The sequence below is a fragment of the Mangifera indica genome, chromosome 19, assembly GCF_011075055.1.
Source record: "Mangifera indica cultivar Alphonso chromosome 19, CATAS_Mindica_2.1, whole genome shotgun sequence".
NCBI classification, from domain to species: Eukaryota; Viridiplantae; Streptophyta; class Magnoliopsida; order Sapindales; family Anacardiaceae; genus Mangifera; species Mangifera indica.
In genome coordinates this window covers 11,542,650-11,568,171 of record NC_058155.1, presented here as the reverse complement: position 1 = coordinate 11,568,171, position 25,522 = coordinate 11,542,650, and the positions used below count along the sequence as shown (strand labels likewise).

The following is a 25,522-nucleotide window of genomic DNA, read 5'->3' as shown; positions in this document are numbered from 1 at the left end:
TTCACAAATATTTTCTACACTCCTTACACCATGGGGGATTTAACAAGCAAATTCAAAAGCTAGCACAACACCACAGGAAAGCAATTAATGAAGAAAATAACAAACTAGAATAAATTACCTGCTTAGACCATGAACCTACTAAGTTCTGGATTCAAGACTTTCTGCCACCTATGTAAGCATTGTACATTTGTCCAGTCCTTGAAACATTCCACTGAAAAACACAACCACAATTAGACCAAAGAATCAAGAGCAAAACACACAAACTTCCATATTCATACCAAGAGATAGCAAAACACACAAACTTCGATATTCACACCATGTGTGTACAGACCAGTCCTTGAAACATTCCGTTGAAAAACAGACAAACTACAATTAGACCATGTGTGTATATATAAAAGAATATCAAAGAATCAAGACATAGCAAAGCAAAACACACCATGTGTAAGCACTGTACATTTGTCCAGTCCCTGAAACATTCTGCTGAAAAACACACAAACGACAAAAGGACCATGTGTGTATATAAAAGAATATCAAAGAATCAAGAGATGGCAAAACACAAAAACTTCCATATTCATACCAATTTTCCTCTGGTTCTTTCCCTTGAATCATTGAAGACTCTTCCGCAATATCTCATCCTAAACATATAATAAAATGCCATCTTGTTAAAAAAAGATAAAATCAAATAGAATTGAACAGTTTGTGTACGTGTAAATATAATAGCCCTTGAAGTTAAAATATCATTAGCAGTTATACAATGAAACATCTAAAAAATAAAGCCAATATGAACGGTACAAAATCCTTATGCACTATAAAATATGAACGCTAGTATAGTTTCATAGTCTCTCTCTGATGGCATCAGATTGAATAGTCATTATGTGTTACAAATATTTTATATCATCATAAGATCACATAAATTAAAAATTTTGAATCTCAAGGAAGATAGAAGGACATTGAAAACCTAAAGAAAGGCAAAAATAACTATAGATGGAAAGTACATATTCAACTCTTCCAAAGTCTATTGCCCTTTTGTGGAACACCATGTAGGGCCAGTAGTCCTCCTATAAAAGAATTAATATAATGTCAAGATTATAATAATAACAACTTACTGCTTAGTTTACTTACAGAATTATAATATCAAGATTAAAATCATTCATTTATACACAAAATGTGGAAGAGAGTACAGATTGTAAATGTTGATTAGTAGTTATGTCTCTTTTCATTAAAGAGAAAAGCAAGCCCAAAACAAACTTAAAACAACTTAAAACTTAAACCTGAACTAAAGAATGTTATAAGAGGTTTAAAAAAACAAATACACAATGCGATAATAGTCAAGACTGAAAAAAGAATACTAATACATGACGCTTTTAAAAAATTACCTATGCCAAGATTGCATTCTCTGACCACCATAACAAAAGTTGCATACTCTAAAGGAGTAGATATTATCCTTCATTTTCCATGGTTGCTTGTCAAAAAGATAAAGTTGCATACCCCAATTCCTACTTTGTGATGATTTTCCCCTGTATATTCTCTCCAAATCATTATAAATCAACCCAAAAAATAGTAAAATTTTGGTTGCACACCAAACTGTAGGCTGACATGAATAAGAAAAGATGTAATCAGAATCAACAAACAATGATTTCCTTATAAAAGTCAGGTTGAATATTGGAACTCCAATGTGAGTAAAGAGAAAAGTACTTCTTGGAGAACATAATCTAAAAAGCTTAACATAAATCAGCAGTAATTTGCAATTCAACATAGAAAGATAGTAATCAATAACATAAATCACCATCAGAATGAAAGATAAATCATACCATAACAACTAATATCACAAAAGGCATTCCATATGCCTAGGCTTTCTCAAAACCTTGGGCTTAAATTAACCAACCAAAGGATTTATAGCACAAATAATTGCAACAAATATATAAAACAGCTACTCTCATCTAATATTAACCAGCCCTAGTAATTTACCACTCATTAGTCCACAAAAGTTTCAGCTATAAGGATTAATAACTCCTTTCTAGACACAGTCAAACAAATTATCAAGTTTGGCTCAAATCTAGAACAACCAATTCAAGTTTAGCTCAGAACTAAAATGATCAATTCAAGTTTGATTAATTGATGAATAGTAATATTGAAAAAGAATTATTGAAGAAGAAGAATCAATTGAGAAAAACAAAATTACTAGCCATAGAACACCCAACAATACAAGCCCAAACCTTCATGCCTTCGGCCTAAATAATTCAAGTCATTTCTCACAAACCAGCCCCTTTGTCCACTAGTGCAAGATTTTCCTTTTCCTTCATTAGAGCTAATGTGTCTTCATATCTTGACTTGCAATCCTCCTTTTCCATATATTTGATGCTCGCGTCCTTAAGTTATTATAAAATCTAAACGGGCTATTCTCTGTTTACAACCTTTGAATTAATTCAACGTCCTCATCCTCAATTTGGCTTTACATCCCCTTTGTCCTTTTAGTTGAATATTTGCATGATACTAGTGATGGTCTCATACTTCGAATCCTGAAAGCCTAAATGAACTCTTCTCTTTGCATCCTTAGAGCTCATATCACATCTTTATCTTGGCTTCGTATGTGTCCTCACTTTCTTATTTCTACTTACTAGTTATGCAAGATTTCCGCTTTCTATCCTAAGAGCTAATGCGACCTCCTCATTTTGGCTCTCAATCCCCTTTCTCCTCATACTTGATGCTCGCGTCCTTACATTTTTATAAAACTAAGTGGGTTATTTTATTTTTACAAACTTTGAGTTAATTGAATCACTTCGTCCTCATTTTGGCTTTTCGTATCCCTCTTATCCTTGTTCGTAAATCATAGTTTGATACTAGTGACGGTCACATACTTCGTGTATTTTTTTTAACTGTCTGTACAATCTTTATCACTATTTTTTCATTATACAATTTTAGCCAAAAATTTATTTTAATACATATTTACCCTTGTCTTCGACTCTAAGAGCCTAAGGAAAATACATTTGTCTACTCTTTAAAAAAATTTTAATCCAAGTTTAGATCTAAATGCTACTATTTATTTTACAAAAAGAAAAATCCATCAAATTAAATTGAATCTATATTTTTTTTGTTTAAATTGCTGGAAAAAACGAAACTGTAAAAATTTAAAAAATTTTCGTGGGGTAGGCCAGATGGTAGGCTGGCCAACCTACCATCTTATTGTGAAATTGTTAGGTCAGTTTACCTAGGACCCGACCTATCACTTATTTGGTATGATCTTTTGGTAGGGCGGTCAACTTAGCACCTGGCCTACCACTTAAAATGTGGCAGGTCGGGCCAAGTCTCAAACCGACCGACCTACCTGACATACCCCACAAAAATTTTACAGATTTCTACAGTTTCATTTTTTTCCAGAGATTTGAACACAAAAATATAAATACAACATAAACTAAAGTATTTTTTATATTAAATAAAAATACAATTCATCAAGAATCAACAAATTAAAAGAGCACAAAGTGAAAGATATTTCACTGTTAAAGGATTTTCAAATTTCTAATGAAATAAGAGCATTTAGATCTATACTTTCTTAGAATCCAAGACTAGTATTAACTTAGATTTTTGGCTAAAATTGTATAATAAAAAAAAATTATGATAAAATTTTATCAATCTTTAAAAAATTGTTTAAACTAATTTTTTCCCTTTCCCTATCTATACTTAGAGCAAATATGGCACCTCATCTCGACTTCTTGTCCTCCTACTGCTCATACTTGATGCTCATATCCCCTTGTCCTTACACTTGAATTTATATTTAATACTAATAAAGGTTTCATATTTTGTGTCTAGAAAGCCTAAATGAACTTTTCTCTCTACAATCTTAGAGCTAATGTCGCACCCAAATTTTGGCTTCCTATGAGTGTCCTCCTCACACTTGTATTCTACTTACCAATCGAGTAAGATTTTCCCTTGCCCTTACACTTGAATCTATATTTAATACTAATAAAGGTTTCATATTTTGTGTCTAGAAAGCCTAAATGAACTTTTCTCTCTACAATCTTAGAGCTAATGTCGCATACAAATTTTGGCTTCCTATGAGTGTCCTCCTCACACTTGTATTCTACTTACCAATCGAGTAAGATTTTCCCTTTTCCATCCTTAGAGCTAATGTAGTCTCCTCATCTTGGTTGTTTACCCTCCTCCTTATATTTGACATTCAAGTAAATTATTATGAAATCTTAGTTCTGGATTCAAGACTTTCTGCCACCTATGTAAGCACTGTACATCTGTCCAGTCCTTGAAACATTCTGCTGGAAAACACAAACTACAATTAAACCATGCGTATATATATAAAAGAATAACAAAGAATCAAGAGCAAAACACACAAACTTCAATATTCATACCAAGAGATAGCAACACACAAACTTTCATATTCACACCATGCGTATATAGACCATGTGTGTACCGTACAGACCAGTCCTTGAAACATTCCGCTGAAAAACAGACAAACTACAATTAGACCATGTGTTTATATATAAAAGAATAACAAAGAATCCAGAGCAAAACACACAAACTTCAATATTCATACCAAGAGATAGCAAAACACACAAACTTTCATTTTCACACCATGCGTATATAGACCATGTGTGTACAGTACAGACCGGTCCTTGAAACATTCCGCTGAAAAACAGACAAACTACAATTAGACCATGTGTTTATATATGAAAGAATATCAAAGAACCAAGAGATAGCAAAACACAAAAACTTCCATATACCAAGAGATAGCAAAACACACCGTGCGTAACCACTGTACATTTTTCGAGTCCCTGAAACATTTTGCTGAAAAACACACAAACTACAATTAGACCATGTGTGTATATCAAAGAATCAAGAGATGGCAAAACACAAAAGCTCTCATATTCATACCAAGAGATAGCAGAACACACCGTGTGTAAGCACTGCACAATTGTCCAGTCCATGAAACATTCCGCTGAAAAACACACAAACTGCAATTAGACCATGTGTGTATATAAAAGAATATCAAAGAATCAAGAGATGGCAAAACACAAAAACTTCCACAGTCATACCACTTTTCTTCCAGTTCTTTCCCTTGAATCATTGAAGAGTCTTCCGCAATATCTCATCCTGAACATAAAATAAAAAACCATCTTGTTAATAAAAGGTAAAATAAAATAGATTTGAACAGTTTGTGCACGTGTAAATCATCTCAAAAATAAAGCTAATATGAATGGTACAAAATCCTTATGCACTATAAAATATGAACGCCAGTATAGTTTCATGGTCTCTCTCTGATGGAATCAGATTGAATAGTCATTATGTGTTACAAAAAGGCAACATGCCATGAAGCCAATATTTTATATCATCATAAGATCACATAAAATAAAATTTTTGAATCTCAAGGAACATGGAAGGACATCGAAAACCTGAAGAATGGCAAAAAAAGCTATAGATAGAAAGTACATATTCACCTCTTCCAAAGTCAATTGCCCTTTTGTGGAATGCCCTGTACGGCCAGTAGTCCTCCTATAAAAGAATTAATATAACGTCAGGATTACAATAATAACAACTTACTGATTAGTTTACTTACGAAATTATAATATCAAGATTAAAATCATTCATTTATACACTAAATGTGGAAGAGAGTACAGATTGTAAATGTTGATTAGTAGTCATGTCTCTTTTCACTAAAGGAGTAAAGCAAGCCCAAAACAAACTTAAAACAGCTTAAAACTTAAACCTGAACTAAAGAACGTTATAAGAGGTTTAAAAAAACAAATACACAATGCAACAATAGTCAAGACTGAAAAAAGAATACTAATACATGACGGTTTTAAAAAATTACCTATGCCAAGATTGCATTCTCTGACCACCATAACAAAAGTTGCATACTCTAAAGGAGTAGATATTATCCTTCATTTTCCATGGTTGCTTGTCAAAAAGATAAAGCTGCATACCCCAATTCCTACTTTGTGATGATTTTCCCCTGTATATTCTCTCCAAATCATTATAAATCAACCCAAAAAATAGTAAAATTTTGGTTGCACACCAAACTGCAGGCTGACATGAATAAGAAAAGATGTAATCAGAATCAACAAACAATGATTTCCTTATAAAAGTCAGGCTGACTATTAGAACTCCAATGTGAGTAAAGAGAAAAGTACTTCTTGGAGAACATAATCTAAAAAGCTTAACATAAATCAGCAGTAATTTGCAATTCAACATAGAAAGATAGTAATCAATAACATAAATCACCATCAGAATGAAAGATAAATCATACCATAACAACTAATATCACAAATGGCATTCCATATACCTAGGCTTTCTCAAAACCTTGTGCGTAAATTAACCAACCAAAGGATTTATAGCACAAATAATTGCAACAAATATATAAACCAGCTACTCTCATCTAATATAAACCAGCCCCAGTAATTTACTACTCATTAGTCCACAAAAGTTTCAGCTATAAGGATTAATAACTCCTTTGTAGACACAGTCAAACAAATTATCAAGTTTGGCTCAAATCTAGAACAACCAATTCAAGTTTAGCTCAGAACTAAAATGATCAATTCAAGTTTGATTAATTGATGAATAGTAATATTGAAAAAGAATTATTGAAGAAGAAGAATCAATTGAGAAAAACAAAATTACTAGCCATAGAACACCCAACAATACAAGCCCAAACCTTCATGCCTTCGGCCTAAATAATTCAAGTCATTTCTCACAAACCAGCCCCTTTGTCCACTAGTGCAAGATTTTCCTTTTCCTTCATTAGAGCTAATGTGTCTTCATATCTTGACTTGCAATCCTCCTTTTCCATATATTTGATGCTCGCGTCCTTAAGTTATTATAAAATCTAAACGGGCTATTCTCTGTTTACAACCTTTGAATTAATTCAACGTCCTCATCCTCAATTTGGCTTTACATCCCCTTTGTCCTTTTAGTTGAATATTTGCATGATACTAGTGATGGTCTCATACTTCGAATCCTGAAAGCCTAAATGAACTCTTCTCTTTGCATCCTTAGAGCTCATATCACATCTTTATCTTGGCTTCGTATGTGTCCTCACTTTCTTATTTCTACTTACTAGTTATGCAAGATTTCCGCTTTCTATCCTAAGAGCTAATGCGACCTCCTCATTTTGGCTCTCAATCCCCTTTCTCCTCATACTTGATGCTCGCGTCCTTACATTTTTATAAAACTAAGTGGGTTATTTTATTTTTACAAACTTTGAGTTAATTGAATCACTACGTCCTCATTTTGGCTTTTCGTATCCCTCTTATCCTTGTTCGTAAATCATAGTTTGATACTAGTGATGGTCACATACTTCGTGTATTTTTTTTAACTGTCTGTACAATCTTTATCACTATTTTTTCATTATACAATTTTAGCCAAAAATTTATTTTAATACATATTTACCCTTGTCTTCGACTCTAAGAGCCTAAGGAAAATACATTTGTCTACTCTTTAAAAAAATTTTAATCCAAGTTTAGATCTAAATGCTACTATTTATTTTACAAAAAGAAAAATCCATCAAATTAAATTGAATCTATATTTTTTTTGTTTAAATTGCTGGAAAAAACGAAACTGTAAAAATTTAAAAAATTTTCGTGGGGTAGGCCAGATGGTAGGCTGGCCAACCTACCATCTTATTGTGAAATTGTTAGGTCAGTTTACCTAGGACCCGACCTATCACTTATTTGGTATGATCTTTTGGTAGGGCGGTCAACTTAGCACCTGGCCTACCACTTAAAATGTGGCAGGTCGGGCCAAGTCTCAAACCGACCGACCTACCTGACATACCCACAAAAATTTTACAGATTTCTACAGTTTCATTTTTTTCCAGAGATTTGAACACAAAAATATAAATACAACATAAACTAAAGTATTTTTTATATTAAATAAAAATACAATTCATCAAGAATCAACAAATTAAAAGAGCACAAAGTGAAAGATATTTCACTGTTAAAGGATTTTCAAATTTCTAATGAAATAAGAGCATTTAGATCTATACTTTCTTAGAATCCAAGACTAGTATTAACTTAGATTTTTGGCTAAAATTGTATAATAAAAAAAAATTATGATAAAATTTTATCAATCTTTAAAAAATTGTTTAAACTAATTTTTTCCCTTTCCCTATCTATACTTAGAGCAAATATGGCACCTCATCTCGACTTCTTGTCCTCCTACTGCTCATACTTGATGCTCATATCCCCTTGTCCTTACACTTGAATTTATATTTAATACTAATAAAGGTTTCATATTTTGTGTCTAGAAAGCCTAAATGAACTTTTCTCTCTACAATCTTAAGAGCTAATGTCGCATCCAAATTTTGGCTTCCTATGAGTGTCCTCCTCACACTTGTATTCTACTTACCAATCGAGTAAGATTTTCCCTTGCCCTTACACTTGAATCTATATTTAATACTAATAAAGGTTTCATATTTTGTGTCTAGAAAGCCTAAATGAACTTTTCTCTCTACAATCTTAGAGCTAATGTCGCATCCAAATTTTGGCTTCCTATGAGTGTCCTCCTCACACTTGTATTCTACTTACCAATCGAGTAAGATTTTCCCTTTTCCATCCTTAGAGCTAATGTAGTCTCCTCATCTTGGTTGTTTACCCTCCTCCTTATATTTGACATTCAAGTAAATTATTATGAAATCTTAGTTCTGGATTCAAGACTTTCTGCCACCTATGTAAGCACTGTACATCTGTCCAGTCCTTGAAACATTCTGCTGGAAAACACAAACTACAATTAAACCATGTGTATATATATAAAAAGAATAACAAAGAATCAAGAGCAAAACACACAAACTTCAATATTCATACCAAGAGATAGCAACACACACAAACTTTCATATTCACACCATGCGTATATAGACCATGTGTGTACCGTACAGACCAGTCCTTGAAACATTCCGCTGAAAAACAGACAAACTACAATTAGACCATGTGTTTATATATAAAAGAATAACAAAGAATCCAGAGCAAAACAGACAAACTTCAATATTCATACCAAGAGATAGCAAAACACACAAACTTTCATTTTCACACCATGCGTATATAGACCATGTGTGTACTAAACAGACCGGTCCTTGAAACATTCCGCTAAAAAACAGACAAACTACAATTAGACCATGTGTTTATATATGAAAGAATATCAAAGAACCAAGAGATAGCAAAACACAAAAACTTCCATATACCAAGAGATAGCAAAACACACCATGCGTAAGCACTGTACATTTTTCGAGTCCCTGAAACATTTTGTTGAAAAACACAGAAACTACAATTAGACCATGTGTGTATATCAAAGAATCAAGAGATGGCAAAACACAAAAGTTCACATATTCATACCAAGAGATAGCAAAACACACCGTGTGTAAGCACTGCACAATTGTCCAGTCCATGAAACATTCCGCTGAAAAACACACAAACTGCAATTAGACCATGTGTGTATATAAAAGAATATCAAAGAATCAAGAGATGGCAAAACACAAAAACTTCCACAGTCATACCACTTTTCTTCCGGTTCTTTCCCTTGAATCATTGAAGAGTCTTCCGCAATATCTCATCCTGAACATAAAATAAAAAACCATCTTGTTAATAAAAGATAAAATAAAACAGAATTGAACAGTTTGTGCACATGTGTAAATCATCTCAAAAATAAAGCTAATATGAATGGTACAAAATCCTTATGCACTATAAAATATGAACGCCAGTATAGTTTCATGGTCTCTCTCTGATGGAATCAGATTGAATAGTCATTATGTATTACAAAAAGGTAACATGCCATGAAGCCAATATTTTATATCATCATAAGATCACATAAAATAAAATTTTTGAATCTCAAGGAACATGGAAGGACATCGAAAACCTGAAGAATGGCAAAAAAAACTATAGATAGAAAGTACATATTCACCTCTTCCAAAGTCAATTGCCCTTTTGTGGAATGCCCTGTACGACCAGTAGTCCTCCTATAAAAGAATTAATATAACGTCAGGATTACAATAATAACAACTTACTGATTAGTTTACTTACGAAATTATAATATCAAGATTAAAATCATTCATTTATACACTAAATGTGGAAGAGAGTACAGATTGTAAATGTTGATTAGTAGTCATGTCTCTTTTCACTAAAGGAGTAAAGCAAGCCCAAAACAAACTTAAAACAGCTTAAAACTTAAACCTGAACTAAAGAATGTTATAAGAGGTTTAAAAAAACAAATACACAATGCAATAATAGTCAAGACTGAAAAAAGAATACTAATACATGACGCTTTTAAAAAATTACCTATGCCAAGATTGCATTCTCTGACCACCATAACAAAAGTTGCATACTCTAAAGGAGTAGATATTATCCTTCATTTTCCATGGTTGCTTGTCAAAAAGATAAAGCTGCATACCCCAATTCCTACTTTGTGATGATTTTCCCCTGTATATTCTCTCCAAATCATTATAGATCAACCCAAAAAATAGTAAAATTTTGGTTGCACACCAAACTGCAGGCTGACATGAATAAGAAAAGATGTAATCAGAATCAACAAACAATGATTTCCTTATAAAAGTCAGGCTGACTATTAGAACTCCAATGTGAGTAAAGAGAAAAGTACTTCCTGGAGAACATAATCTAAAAAGCCTAACATAAATCAGCAGTAATTTGCAATTCAACATAGAAAGATAGTAATCAATAACATAAATCACCATCAGAATGAAAGATAAATCATACCATAACAACTAATATCACAAATGGCATTCCATATACCTAGGCTTTCTCAAAACCTTGTGCGTAAATTAACCAACCAAAGGATTTATAGCACAAATAATTGCAACAAATATATAAACCAGCTACTCTCATCTAATATAAACCAGCCCCAGTAATTTACTACTCATTAGTCCACAAAAGTTTCAGCTATAAGGATTAATAACTCCTTTGTAGACATAGTTTGGCTCAAATCTAGAACAACCAATTCAAGTTTAGCTCAGAACTAAAATGATCAGTTCACGTTTTATTAATTGATGAATAGTAATTTCGAAAAAGAATTACTGGAGAAGAAGAATCAGTTGAGAAAAACAAAATTACTGGCCATAGAACACCCAATAATACAAGCCCAAACCTACATGCCTTTAGCCTAAATAATTCAAGTCATTTCTCACAAACCAGCCCAACCAACCTTATCTTAAACCACCCAACTACCGATCATCCACCTAAAAACCAAGAGCACCAAATATTATCAAACTCCAAAATAAGGGAATCGACAAAATAGAACCAACGACATCAATTGTTTAGCTTGAACTCCAAAATAAAACATAACAAACACTTTATATGAAACAACACTAGGATCAGCTCCTCCCAAGGTAAGCCTTACAATTAGCCAAATACTGTCCTAAACTCAAACTATTTTTCTTCTTTCCGTGTACAATCTTAGCTCTTTTCTATATATACTGCCCATATGTATGTACCATACATGTTTCATAACTTTCCATTCCCATATATTTCACCAAAATAGATGAGAACAAGTGGTTTTCAAAGAGTGGTATAATATTAAGATTAGATGATAATAATAATAATTAATTAATATAATAATTATGATTATGTTAGGATAGAATATAATTTAATTAGGATAATATTTATTAGGATTACAAACATTATTAGGATAATATTATTAGAATATTATCTTATTATTATTTAATTAGAATAAAATTTATCTATAATTATAATTGATGAAGAGTAATATTTAAGTCAAATAAATGGCATTGGGAAGCTATGGAACATGTATGGTATGACTGAAATTGGATTGAGGAGTTCTAAAACATGTGTGTTAAGCAAGAAAAGTATGTATAAAAGGGAGATAGAATTGTAAAAGGAAAGAAGAAAATAGTCTCTGAGTTTAAAGCAGTCCAACTTCTCTTGTTGCCAAGATTATTTCAAAATGGGATATTTGTTTTGTTTTAGAGGTTCCTATCATCTTCAAATTAAAACAAAAAATGAAATAATATTCTAAAGCTATTAAGAACATAAGGCCTTAGAGGGGTTTGTAAAGGCAACAAGATAGTATACAAGAAAATTTTAGAGGTTCCTATCATCTTCAAGGAATGGTACATTTTGTTCCAACTAAAAATGTTTGTCATTGGTCAACCTAAACCAAAGGTGGGTATGGATCTATTCAGTTGATCTATACAGAATTGATATAGAGGTACCATAATTCGTGAGTAAAGAGTTCATTTATATAGCCTATAAATGTGGAAAGTAAGGATGTATCGAGCTCCCTTTCCTCTCAAAACTGTGAACCCCTTAAACTAATAACCACATCAATTTTCTACTTCAATTAGAAATCTTTTCGAGCTTCCCACACTCTAAAAATAGTAATGAAATAGTATAGCAACATCATTCACAACAACAAAAAATAATAAGATAGAGATAATCCTCTTTTTGCCATAACATGGGCAGATTGCAGAGTTATATGTAATTTTGAACGTATAGCATCAAGAACCACTGAAATACTAGAAATAAATCAAAGAAGTAATAATAATAAAAAAGCATAAAAATTAATTAAACAAAGTGCATATGCTAAATGCATAATTAAGATACTTAAATTTTAACCTGCACCCCTTGATTCAACATCTTATGTTCCAAACTGTATATCACCTCATCTTCTTCAGACGGCTTCTAAAGTGTCATCCAATACACCTCTTAATAGACATGCTAGTTCCATCAGCAACAACAGACCACCTGAAAAAATATTACCAAAAACATAGGAAATATACCAAAAAGGAAGTTTTAAGGGAGAATAGAAGGAAAGGGAGATTTTCTCCTCAAATACATCTAACCTGGAAAAATAAATTTAAGGAACCATTTTAAACATTTGTTAAATACTTCACGTTATATATATTCAGCCACACAAGTATTTATTAGACATGGCTAAAATTTTTTCAAGAACTAAGATAGTATTGGAAGGGCTTGCTAGGTACAGCGGTGTAATGTCACCCAACCCTGTCAGCTATTGGAATAGAATGGGTATGCATACATACCAAAGGAATAGAATCCACAGCATTGACAATTGCTGGTGCCAACCACACAGCAACCAATGCACCACTTCCATATAAAAGAACTGAATATGTGCATCTCTAGAGTCAACCTGCAAAGTATTTAATAAATCACCAATATAAACAAGTCATTCATTTGCCATTAACAAATTATAATAATAAATAATTTAAAATAAAAAAATTATTTGAACTAGGTAGCAGTCTTTAAAACATGTTTTTTCAAATCATAAATACCAACTGCACCACAACAATGTTGTACATTAAAGTTCTTCGGTTAACATGCTTTTTACACACACATTTCATTGTCCAAGAAATTCATCAATAAGATAAAAGCAAAAATTATAATCCCAATTATAATATCCTAGATTTGATAGACCAGTTTGCATTCTTAATCATTATTCAACAGAATTAACGACTTAATTGCATAGGAGTCTATAAATCAGAAGAGCATGCAACCGCCTTACTCAAGAACTTCATAAAAAGGACAAAAAGAAAAATTTATTAACAGACGAAGTGGAAGAAAATAGTCTAGAGATAGAAAGGCGTCTCTGACTAAACTTAATAGGAAGAAGCAAACAAACAAATCATTAAGAGATTCCAAGAAAACCCGAAAGGAATCCTTTCAGTTGCTCGGGTAACCGCTCAGGATCAACTTTCATTAAACAATACATAGGAGCTTTCATACATTTAGAAATCATCATGGCAACCAATTTGCAACATTGGTGATGAAATTCAGAAACCCTAATGAACTCACCTTACGCAGCTTCAAGATTCTTAATTTAGAAGAAGTCGATGTGGGAAGGAGAGGAAGCGCCTTTGCAGATCCAAAGTGAAGCAAGAGAAGAAACTGATCTGCAAGTATAGTTTTGAAATTAAAAAGATCAAAGAAAGAGATACTGAGAAAGAAAGAAACGGATTCAAAGATACAAAGGGGCAGGCAGGCGAAGGATATTCAGTATGATTGGTCTGATTTAAACACATGGAAACCATCACCAACGGCCATTTTTTTTCTAAAAAATCTTAGAACGGGCATATTTTCACTTCTTATATATATCAAGCCCACCACACATTATTTGAAAAACCGAAGAATGAACATTAAAAAAAATCCAAATCAAAGATAAAAAGCATTAATTCCCAAACTCAGCATCCCCAGTTGGGCCCACCGCATGTCAATCGTTATGCATATTGGGCGGGCTTAATCTGTATGGAAAGGATGAGCGTATTAAAATCATTTAATCATTTAATATTAAAACTAACGGGACAGTCTTAACGTGGGCCAAAGGACTAGTTTCCACCCAGACTATGCTGAAATTTCAAAGTTCTCCTTATTAACTTTGAAAATATCATTTATCCACTTATGACCGGTTAAATTTAATGAAACCCTAACACCTAAAAATTTAATCTCATTTTCCCTCTTAAAAGTTTAAAAACTAACATTTTATTTTCTAAGCCAAGTTTGAAAAAATCGTATTTTCCCCTCTAGGGTTTAGTTTTCAAATCCGTTCACTTTTTCCGGCACCATCGCCAGCCGTCTCTCCCTCCCGACAGCTTCTCTTCCACCAATAGCCCGCCTCAACTCCACCCCAACTCATCCAGCCCTTCCTAATGATTACAACAGAAGTAGGGTACTAATAACAACCAATGATTTTAATGTTGGCTATAACTGGGACGCCCATCAACTTGAAATAGAGCGACTATCAGAAGAAGACTTTGATTTCACGGGATTGAATTGATAGACTGACTATGTAACGGCAAAATTTTCTTATGCATTTGTTGTCTTATCTCTAGGTTATAACAAGGTTATTTTCAATTAATAACTTCCTATATCTTAGTGAAAGTTGAATCTAACGATACTTATTATGAGTTATGAAATTCCTTCATGGAGTAAAATGTTTTTGGATAGGAACTAGAATAAAAATTTGTGTACTTGACGAGTGCTAGTTTCGATTTGGATATTTTGTTCTTTCCCAGTTGTTGACATTCAAAAGTGTTATTCACATTTTCCAGAAAATTTATAAAATATAACAATTATCCCTTTAAACTTGTCTGAGATTTGGAGGGCACAGTGTAATTTTATTATATAAGTTGTAGAAGGTTGCTTGAGATTTTACTCAGCATGCATAAATTTATATGCAACATAACACGTGTTATGTTATTTCACACATGATGCCACGTTATTTTTTATAGGTGGCGTTAAGGTATCAGCCATAGAAATTTTTAACATCTAACAATATTTTGAATAAACCCTTCAACGTTATAGGATTTGTTTAGGATATATGCTTCAAGATTTTTTTTTTATTTTCAGAACGTTGCATCAAGGGAAAAATGAAATTTTGAGGGTTTGACAAGCACCCCTCAACTTCTGTTGGATAATTAAGTGATCTTGGTCTTGATATAATTTTTCTCGTCATGATTATTATGTGTATTGTTGGCAAACATGATAGATATTTGAGATTGAATGTAAAGTTGATCGTCTATTTGAATCGGTGTTTGTTCAACTACCTTCCCAAATTACGTAAATTCATGTATCCTCTTCTCATTAGAAGTCTTATTATTCTAGTGGTCTTTTAGTAAATGTTTAACATGATAATTTTGATTATGTTTCATGTGAACTTGGCAAATATAATGTTTTATTTCTTTGATGATTATTATCATTTCACTTGGATATATTTTATGAAAAGCCGCTCTCAGTTACCAAAGATTTACGTGGCCTTTGTTGCTTTTGTGAGAATTCAATTCTCCTGTGTCTTAAAAACTGTTAGAAATGATAATTCCATGGGGTATAATGATACTAAAATTCTTAACTTTCTCTCTCAACATGGTACCATCGTTTATAGGTCTTGTCTTAGTACCTTTTGAAAAAACAAATGTGCATAACACAAACATAGATACATCCTAAGCACTATACATACTTTTTTTTATCTCTGCCTCATGTCTTGAATAGTATTCCCCCACTAGCAACCAAAGTCCTTATGAATGTTTATATAGTAAACTCTCTTATTATAATTGCAACACTGTCGATTTAGTATGTTTTAAATTATTTGATGCTTTTGAGAATGGAAAAACATTGGCCAAGTGATGTTGAAAATTTGGAATTTGGACCTAATAATAAGTTGTGCATGAAGGATGCATGTCTGTTCATAAGTGTTTCATGTGGATGATATAGATATTCTTCAATGGATTCTGATCATATTTTATTCTCATCCCATATTTAAACTTTAACTGTTTAGCATAGAAGATTTTGGGCCATCGGAAGAGGATTTCCGATGACCAAGAAGAAGTTTCTGGCATCGAACTCTATGGTTAGAATAGAGGTAAATAAGGGTTTAATGTTTTCTCATGCTTTGATGAACGTGTAACAAATTTTTGATGCTAGAGATTGCATGTTGATTAAGAAATATGTGAAAGCCAAATTATGGATAAAATTATTAGTTATAATACTATTAGTAAGGATTAAAACTGAAATTATGACCATGAAAGAACATGAAATGTCATATTAAGAATATCATTTGTTATTGTGTTGAATGAGGAAAATATCACATAGCATTGCACTTTGGTTCATTTGGTTAAGAATTGTAACATTCCCTCGAGAAGTACTGCCTTCGAAGAAAAGCGTCATTAACCATGCCTATTAGAGCATGCATTAACTTAAGACTTCAATCATACACATACAACATAATATAACATTCCAAAAATATGAGTATCCCTTGTTGGTATTCAATATCAATGACTCCTTGCCCTCTTGAGATGATAAATTTTAGCATATCACTACAAGAATTACAACCTATTCTAATGCAGAAAATATCAATTATACATGTCCATTTCACTTCACAAATTGTTAAACAAAAAAAAAAAAAGTAATGTTTATAATCTTTAATTCTTTCTTAAATCATGACTTCGTTGTTCTTATTTGTACCATTGCTAAGGTTGGATTCCAAATACAACCGGCATTCTACATGTTTGGTTAGGTAGATAAAATGCCCTTTTAGGAGACGTTTGGCTAAAGGATTATAAAAATTACTCTCTTAATTTATCTTTTATTAGTCATTTTATTTTGTTTGGTTTATAAATAAAAAAAAGTTACAGTAATCTTATATTACTAATGATAATATGATAAATAATATAAGAGATAATTTGATTACCACCTCCACCTTAGATATTAAAAGAGGTCATCTTAATTTTAATATAACTATATCCTTATTTATTAATTTTTTAAAGGGTAAAAATAATTTTATTTTTAATTAATATAACAAATAATATAAGAATATTTTAAAATAATTAAACAAAAGGGTATTTAAGTAAAATAATATATTAGAATTCTTTTATTACTTTTAATCAAATACAATAATTATTTATATCTGTCCATTTTTATTAAATTTTATCAAATATATTAATAATTTATATCTAATAATCTTCAAAATAATTTTGTTATTTTAGTAATAAAACATTCCCCAGACCAAAAACCCCCTTAAAGTATGGTGATGATAAAGATACATATATTAGAATATACATCATTATTGTTCAGTCTTCAATTTTAAAATAATTTCAGTAGTTTTATTGGAAGAAAACTGGAAGAAATACAACGAACGCAACAGGTGAAGCTGGTCAAGTGCTCTACCAAACATAGCTGAAATACGATAGTCATTTCTAATGATCAAGTCATGCCTTCGAATTGAAGGGATGCCTTCTGAGTCCATCTGGGCACAACAGATCGAGCTTAAACTTCTGAAACTTAAAATTATATGATTCTAGACACATGGACGTTGTAGTATTTTCACAGAGGCTGAAAACGCTATCAGCAGGAGATGAAGGTTTTTTGCCGGATGAAGTTAAGGAAGTGCTTCGGAAGATTCAAACTGATTTTGAACGTATGACTTCTTTCATAAGGGAACATCGACACAACCTTATTGGCAATTTCATAAAAACAGATGAATTAAATCCACAAATCTGGGATATCAAAAAGCAACTGATCTAGTATTCTCATGAATTTGATTCGGCCATCGACATAATCTTGCTCAATATCATGCAACACAAGAGCCAGAGCAATTCCAGGGTGTTTTCTGATGCTCATGATGACATCAAAATAGGCAATAACACAAACAAACTGAATTTGGGTGAAGAAGAATTGCCAACGTTGCTAATGTGCTTAGATCAACATGAAGAATCTTCTCGAGTGAAGGGGAGCAAGGACGAGTTTTTTTCCTTGTGTGGATGAGATGATGAAGAGGGAGAAGGGATTCCATCACGCAGATCAAACTATCAAATCACCTGTGGATCAATTTTACGATTCTTCCTCTTCCTCATCATTTACAGAAAAGGAGAGGAAGATGGAGCTTTTTCAAGAGTTCAAAAGAGGCCACGTCCGTGGAATTGACTTACTGAGGTGTCTCATGTACGAAGGTGAAGAGATTGCATCAAAGCTACCTCAAGTAAACTATTCTCCTCCTTCATCAGAGAGAGGAGTGAACGTGCAGAGGAGGGAAAGGAAGCTCATCAACAGCAAACCCCGATTGGTGGGTCGTGAAGTAGAGACAAATAATTTGTTACGTCTTTTGATTGAGGGGGACCCTTCGCTTTCCGCAATTTCAATTGTGGGAGTTAGTGGTAACGGGAAGACTGTACTAGCTGCAGAAGTTTACAACAGCAATTACGTAAAGAACTATTTTGATTGCCATGCTTGAATTGTGGTGTCTTATAACAACAATATCCACAAGATATTGGACGACATTTTGAAATCTGTGATGCCTTCTTCTTTATTGAGTGATGCTATGGATGAAGATCCTGAGTTGAAGAGAAATGCTCTCCATGATTTCCTGACAAACAAAAGATACTTGATTGTGTTGGACGATCTTTGGAATTCTAATTCTCGAAATGATTTCATCAAGGCCCTTCCTGATGATCATAATGGAAGTAGAGTACTCATAACATCCAAAGATTCTAACGTTGGTACAAGCTGGGACGCCTGTCATCTTGATATAGGGCAACTATCTGAAGAAGACAGTCAGGAGATGTTACTTGATAGGGTTTTTATCAAAGAGGGCAGTCGGCTTGAGTTCGAGCCTGCCATAAATTCACTGAGAAATTTTTGTCGAGGGTGGCGTTTAGACATCTTATGCATTCCAGGTTTGTTGTCAGAGATGGTTATTCAAGATCTTTTCTCGAAGCTGTATCTTCACTGTGTTGAAGAAAAAAAAATACACTTGCTAGCGCTCTGCTGGATTACATCTTACTCTTTCCTGAATCTACCTTTGAACATGAAACCCTGTTTTCTTTATTTTGCTGTCTTTCCTGAAGGCTTTGAGATATTCACATGGCACTTGTATCAGCTTTGGATTGCTGAAGGTTTCATTCATGATAACAGTGAGGCAACAGCTGAGGAGTACTTGAAAGAGCTGACAGCCGTGGGCTTTGTTCAAGTAGAAAAGAGAACATCTGGAGGTAGAATTAAAACATACAACATTACTGGTTATACCCGGGATATTCTATTTAGCATCATGGTTGAGAAGGTGCAGTTTATCCATGTTCAACTTAAAATTGAAGATGAGCCGCCACTCAAAAGAATTAAACAGCCCTCTATTCATTTTGATGCCAGCAGATTTGTACCATCAAAGTACTCTGCCCCATATCTCTCTTCTCTGTTCTGCCTTGGCTCAAAAAGCGACAATCTGATTCTGGCCCAGATAATCAAGTTTCTGAAAACTTCAAACTCAGGCTATTAGATTTGGGAGCTCTGGTTCTCCAACAATATCCCACTGGAATAGAAACTTTGTTTCTTCTGAGGTACTTAAAGTTGAATATTCCTTCCCTCACCAGAATTCTTTCAGAATTATGCAACAATCTTCTCAACCTGTACACTCTGGACATGCCAAATGGCTCCACAGAGGATACAACAGATGATATTTGGAAGATGCACAAACTGAGGCATCTGAATTTTAAGCTCATCAAATTGCCTGCACATCCTGGGAAATATTGTAACTCTCCGGAAAATCTCAATTTCATATCAACCTTACACCCCAGTAGTTGTACTCAAGGTATACTGAGCAGACTGTCTAATCTTCCAAGTCTTCGAATACATGGAAACTTGAGTTCATATCAATCTACGCTGTCCAAAAGCCTCTGTAAACCACTCAATCTTAAATCATTGAAGCTGGTGAATAAAAGTGAGAACTCAATGATCTCAGCAACTAAGCTGAGTGAGTATCAGTTTCCTCCACAACTGACCCAACTGAGAATGTCAAATACTGAACTGAAGGATGATCCCGTGCCAACACTGGAGAAACTACAACATCTTATAATCCTCAAGCAGAATCACAATTCTTATATTGGTAGAAAGTTGGCTTCCACCTCCGGTGGTTTCTTAAAGCTCAAGGTTTTGCATCTGAAATCAATGTTGTGGCTAGAAAAGTGGACAATGGAAACAGGAGCCATGCCAAACCTCGAATGTGTAGTTATCAATCCTTGTGCTTACTTGAGAAAGCTTCCTGAAGATCTATGGCACATTAAGACTTTCAACAAATTGGAATTACGGTGGCCACTGTTGGAGCTAAAGCAAAGACTGAAGGATTTTGAGGATGTGGAGCAATACGACTTTCAGATTTACCCCTCTGGAATTTGATTCATATGAGTTTATTTGGTACTACTTCAAGGCTCCCAGTAAGTTTTTTTTTTTTCTATTATTTCATATGCACTTCAGCCTTCACTATATTTAACTTTATTATCTTATGAGTAATATTATCTACACCTAATTTTAAGTTTGAGAGTACTCAGATAATATGTTATCATATAATTGGATGTCACTTTATCTTTTCATAATTATATACTCATTTTTTTGTTCATATGCACTTCAACCCTTATTATACATAACTTTATATCTTATTTTTTTGTAACCTACAGCCTACCATATGAATCTAAATTTACACTAAAATTCGTTTAGGCTAAATTTTGTATCCTTTACTTTTATTGGATTCATCCCTAAGTTGGAAGTGAGAGATGCTTATACATTTATATATTAGTGTCATTTTTAACCAACTTGTGTGCCAAAACCACTAATCTGTCAATTGGCAATCATAGTAGATCGACCAGGACATAGATAACTTTGGAGATGAATCATATGGTCAGGGTGTCGAATTTCTACCTTAGTTGAGTCCGTTTGGTAGAAAATGATGATATGAGAGATTTAAGAATTCATTTCACTTTCACCTTAGATACAATATGCAATGTGTAGACACTAATATTCCAGGTTAGATAACCTTGGAGATGAATCACATGGTCAGAGTGTTGAATTTATACCTCAGCCAAGTCTGTTTGGTAGAGAATGATGATATAAGAGATTTGAGAATTCATTTCACTTTCACCATAGATACAATATACAGTGTGTACATACTAATATTCCAGGTTAGTAAGAATTCGGTAGAGATCACCCTAGAGGAAGTAAGACAGTATTCCTAGGGTGTTTGATAGAAAATTGAAATGAGATAATATAAATGAATATTGTTTGATAGATTAATCTTACTTACTAAGTGTTGTAACTCACCCATTTCTTTTAGTTTTGCGAGTGAGATACGTAGATGTGAAAGTGACAAGACAGTCAATTAGTGATGGAGCGATATGAGATGGGCAAACTCATAGTTTATTGTTTGATGGATTTTATTTTTATGTTGATTGATTATTTGCTAGATTCGGATTTTGCACACAAACATTATGGATGTTTTATTGGGTTCGATGATTGTGAACACTTGGGAGTATTGTTTCTGTTTTTCATGATTATTATTTGATGAGGTTATTTAAATAATTTAAACTACTGTTGATGCATGTTGTTGATTATGAAGATGTATGTCCGGGTTGGAAGAAGAAAAGGTCGAAGAAAAGATGGTGAGAGAGGAAACAAAACCAGCAAAAACTCCAAAGCTGATTCTATTACTTTGGAAGAGTAAGAAGCACTGGCACTCAAGTTATTTAACTCAATGCACTCATAAGTTATATATTGTGAAAATCTTGTTCCCAAAAAACATGTTGTGACTGCTCAGGATGGAATTTTTCTTTTTTCACAAAAACTGTTTTCTTCGCCCAGTTTCTCTTCCCCTTTGTGTCAACTATCGATGATTGAATTTCATGCTTCCTCGTTAGGCAGGCATGTTGGCTAGTTATGCACAATGTTGTGTCTTCGGGAGAACTTTTATTAGCCACAAATGAGGAAGGATGCTTTTGCCTATATTGTGACTTGCTTGGTATGTCAGCAGACAAAGCAGTCTACCCGTGTGTCACAGGTTTCTTGCATGCCATAACTCCTCCGGACCACGTGTGGGAGGATCTGACAATGACTTAGTGTGTGCATTGCCAGTTTGACAGGTTTTCAAAGGCAACTCATTTTTGGAGGTCTACCAACCCATATCAGGTCATCTTCGGAAAACTTCCTCATTGCCAAGATATATTTCAGGTTCCTCTCCTATTGAAGTAGTGGACCAGGCATTACTGTTATGTGATAAACTCCTTAGGATGTTGAAAAAACATTGTCAGCTTGCTCAACAACAAATAAAGCTCAATGATGACAGGTCCTGTCATAAGTTGCAGCTTCAGCTTGACGACTTAATACCGATGTGTCTACAACTGTATTGACAGACTATCGTAGAGCTCAACTGTATCCATGATCGGTTACCGTCTGCTAGCTTCCACCGTTTGAGTGTGGAATGTATGTTGCTACTCATTCCTCAGGCAATCTAGTAAACATGTTAGAGCGGCTAGTGCTTATGCAATGGACTAATGTCATGCCAGAAGACCCCATTTAGGAGCAATTTGAGGCTTTGAACAAGCCTTATCTCTTATATCATCTTGAGGACAAGTAGATTTTTTATAGGTAAAGGGATGATATGAACTAGGACCTTGACTTGTCTACTAAGGCAAACGCTTGGGAGGGACACGCTGGCAGACACAAAAGGAAAAACCCAAATCCAACCCCATGGTTACTAATCGTGTGATTAAACCAACAATAAAACTATATATACATACTTTTGGTATACAAATATATGCATATATGCATATTTCATCATATGATTGAATGATTTTAAATTAATAATAAAATAACATCTAATTACATGATGACACAACCGTGGATTCAATAAGGCACCCAATTGATCTAGCTTTTTATTTTCAATCATTACTCTGTAACAGTTCGATAATTGCAATTCTATATATAGTGGGTCTTTGTAAAGAAAAATCAAGGAATAAATACTCTTGGACTCAAACGAGCGACATGTAACAATATCTATATCTTTTTATTTGTAAATCTCAGCAATCCAACATTAAACCCAAGTATAAACAAGTCTGTTATGTATATGGCAATTGGTAATGTGTTTCTGGTTCATTTACGCATATCAATGATTAGGACATTGACAATGAGTTGGAGTTAAGTCTCACCATCATTGGAGACTTAACAGATCCCTAATTTATCACATCATCATCAACCAATTTTCCATAAGAAATTGCTTGACTGAATTTTGAAGGTAAATTTGACACACCAAACATGTTATCAACAAGATTGGGAAAACAATTGTAAACACAAGACCTAATGATAGAGCACAATATAAAAAGTTAAAAGCACATCACATAAGATAATTAAAATAGCAAATTGTACACAAATAACATCAAAGAGTAAAGCAGCAGTTATACCAACTTATCAAATGAAAGCCTCTATGCTCGTGTTAAAACCCCAACCTATAGTGCTTCAACACACAACCAATCTTACAAACAAAAATATAAAATTAAGAAAAGAAGAAAATCATACTCTTAACTCCAAACACAGCAACATTAAAAAACCATCCGAACCCTAAAGTTCAAGTGATCATACCAACACTAACATCTCAACATAGACTGATCACTACACAATGCACAAGCATAATAAGTAAATCAAAATAATATTTCCCCAGAAATGTACTAAACTATTCAACAATGAATAGGCAATCTTAGCGATGCCAGGCAAAACGCTCCTGCTGTGTTTGTTGGTATGCCCCTGGCTGCTGGTAATTTCCATATCCAGGATAACCCCCACAATACATGTTCAGGTCTTGGGGTGGAGGCGCATATCCATATGCCTCATATCCTTGTGCATATCCATATTGAGCTTGATCAGGCTGATCCTAAGTTAATGTATCAATTAGCACTACTAATTTTCAAACATAGGGGAGCAACATGCACTAAAGAAACAAGTGATAAAAGGCATGATTATAGATATGAAACCTGTTTGTTAGAAGGACTACCTCCACATGAAAGTCGAATGTATTGCCCTCCTAATTGGGTTCCATTCAACATTGACAAGGCTTGCTCCTGACAAGCTCTTAAAAATATCATATGAAACACCAAAATCAAGATGACAATATCGAAAAAGGGAAATAAATCAAAATTACAAATGGTTCAGTATTTACCTGTTAGCAAACTGTACAAAACCACAACGTTTTCCAGCTGGAATTTTCACATGAACTAACTCACCATATTGACCAAAAACTGATTTCAAAATGTCATCTGAAACACTAGGATCCAAGCCACCAACAAATATCTGAATTCAAGAAGTTGACAAGTCAGTCTGAGTATGAAAGGGAATTTTACTGTTTTACTGTTCACCAGCAGACAGCCAAAGCTTGAACATGCAAGCAGTTACTGGCGTGCAGCGACTGCTATATCTGCAATGAGCTCATTTTTGGCGATAAATTTATGCCTTCAAACCTCAAAGAAAATTTCGGTCACTTCGCAACTTGCCATGACTAAGGGTGTAATCGAACTAAGCCAAGCCAAGCTTAGTAATCGATGGCATTAAGGCTGAGTATGAGCTCCCAAAGCTGGTAAATTTTTGGCTTAAGGTCAAACTCAAGACAAAAATGACTTATTTGAGCTTGGCTCAAAAATTATTCCAAGTCACTAGCAAAGTAGGCATCACTAAGTCGAATTTTCAAAAGACAAACAGTTAAAATAATGATGGTTAGGTTACCTAAGTGTTGTAACTTTGGAGACCAACAACCAGAGAGACAATACTATCTACATTGGCCGAATTGACTTTTGTACTTCTACAAATCATATGACCAAGTGAATGGTAAGTCAAAAATGCTACATGAAAATTGCCATCGGGAATCCTATATATCGGATACAATGCCACTGAGTACCTGATATATTAGATGGCACCAAAAGTTAATATATTTCTTAGTGTCAACTGTCAATATAACAAAATTAGTTCTGCGTGAACGTTCAAAAGATGATAAAGAAATTACTGCTCCATTGAGCATACTATTTTTATTCAACTCAGTACTGAATTGAGTTACACATGATTTTGTGTAAATTATCCAGAGATTAATTACTCACCAGGATGTAGGACGCAGATCATGAAGATTTACTGAGGTCAAACTAGTTGGATCTCCATATGCTTTCCACGGTGAAGACCCATCACCACTAGCCAGCTCCTGAATTCTGGCATGGATAAAAGCAGAATTAGAGATAGAAAATGAAAGGATGTCA

The 25,522-nt window shown here is 33.6% G+C and overlaps 2 protein-coding genes, 1 long non-coding RNA gene and 1 pseudogene across 15 annotated transcripts in view; 1 reads left to right on the top strand and 3 right to left on the bottom strand.

Moving 5' to 3' along the window:
• Nucleotides 1-14,104, bottom strand: part of LOC123202716 — a 52,241-nt gene extending 38,137 nt beyond the window's left edge. For 3 of the 11 annotated variants that reach the window (XM_044618775.1, XM_044618773.1, XR_006499042.1), the window contains exons 1-10: nucleotides 13,779-14,104; nucleotides 13,010-13,116; nucleotides 12,582-12,710; nucleotides 10,272-10,486; nucleotides 9,898-9,952; nucleotides 9,494-9,551; nucleotides 9,333-9,396; nucleotides 9,182-9,245; nucleotides 8,995-9,086; nucleotides 4,547-4,638 (exon numbers count right to left, since the gene is read on the bottom strand). In XM_044618775.1, coding sequence (XP_044474710.1) covers nucleotides 4,547-4,638; nucleotides 8,995-9,086; nucleotides 9,182-9,245; nucleotides 9,333-9,396; nucleotides 9,494-9,550 — 369 coding nt within the window. In that variant the 5' untranslated portion in view covers nucleotide 9,551; nucleotides 9,898-9,952; nucleotides 10,272-10,486; ... (1 more) ...; nucleotides 13,010-13,116; nucleotides 13,779-14,104. Of the gene's footprint in view, nucleotides 1-135; nucleotides 212-278; nucleotides 337-436; nucleotides 498-577; nucleotides 636-1,376; nucleotides 1,518-3,663; nucleotides 4,266-4,361; nucleotides 4,452-4,546; nucleotides 4,639-4,753; nucleotides 4,798-5,045; nucleotides 5,104-5,447; nucleotides 5,503-5,821; nucleotides 6,037-8,807; nucleotides 8,900-8,994; nucleotides 9,087-9,181; nucleotides 9,246-9,332; nucleotides 9,397-9,493; nucleotides 9,552-9,897; nucleotides 9,953-10,271; nucleotides 10,487-12,581; nucleotides 12,711-13,009; nucleotides 13,117-13,778 lie in introns of those variants that run through there. The other 8 variants (XM_044618767.1, XR_006499041.1, XM_044618769.1 and 5 more) reach the window with 8 other exon arrangements.
• Nucleotides 13,651-13,730, bottom strand: LOC123203797 (annotated as a pseudogene).
• Nucleotides 14,105-18,765: 4,661 nt separating the features above from the next.
• LOC123202925 (disease resistance RPP8-like protein 3) lies at nucleotides 18,766-20,639 on the top strand. The gene is made up of 3 exons (XM_044619070.1): nucleotides 18,766-19,147; nucleotides 19,319-19,530; nucleotides 19,617-20,639. Exons 1-3 carry the CDS (start codon nucleotides 18,766-18,768, stop codon nucleotides 20,637-20,639), a joined length of 1,617 nt encoding a protein of 538 aa, XP_044475005.1.
• Nucleotides 20,640-23,592: 2,953 nt separating this feature from the next.
• LOC123203726 lies at nucleotides 23,593-24,602 on the bottom strand. 3 transcript variants are annotated; one of them, XR_006499340.1, is made up of 3 exons: nucleotides 24,442-24,602; nucleotides 24,257-24,353; nucleotides 23,593-24,156 (listed from the first exon to the last, which is right to left on the bottom strand). It is a non-coding gene; the product is annotated as an uncharacterized LOC123203726 (long non-coding RNA). The 3 variants fall into 3 exon arrangements; XR_006499341.1 differs by having other exon boundaries at nucleotides 23,593-24,150; XR_006499342.1 differs by having other exon boundaries at nucleotides 23,593-24,150; nucleotides 24,277-24,353.
• Between the last annotated feature and the right edge of the window lie 920 nt (nucleotides 24,603-25,522).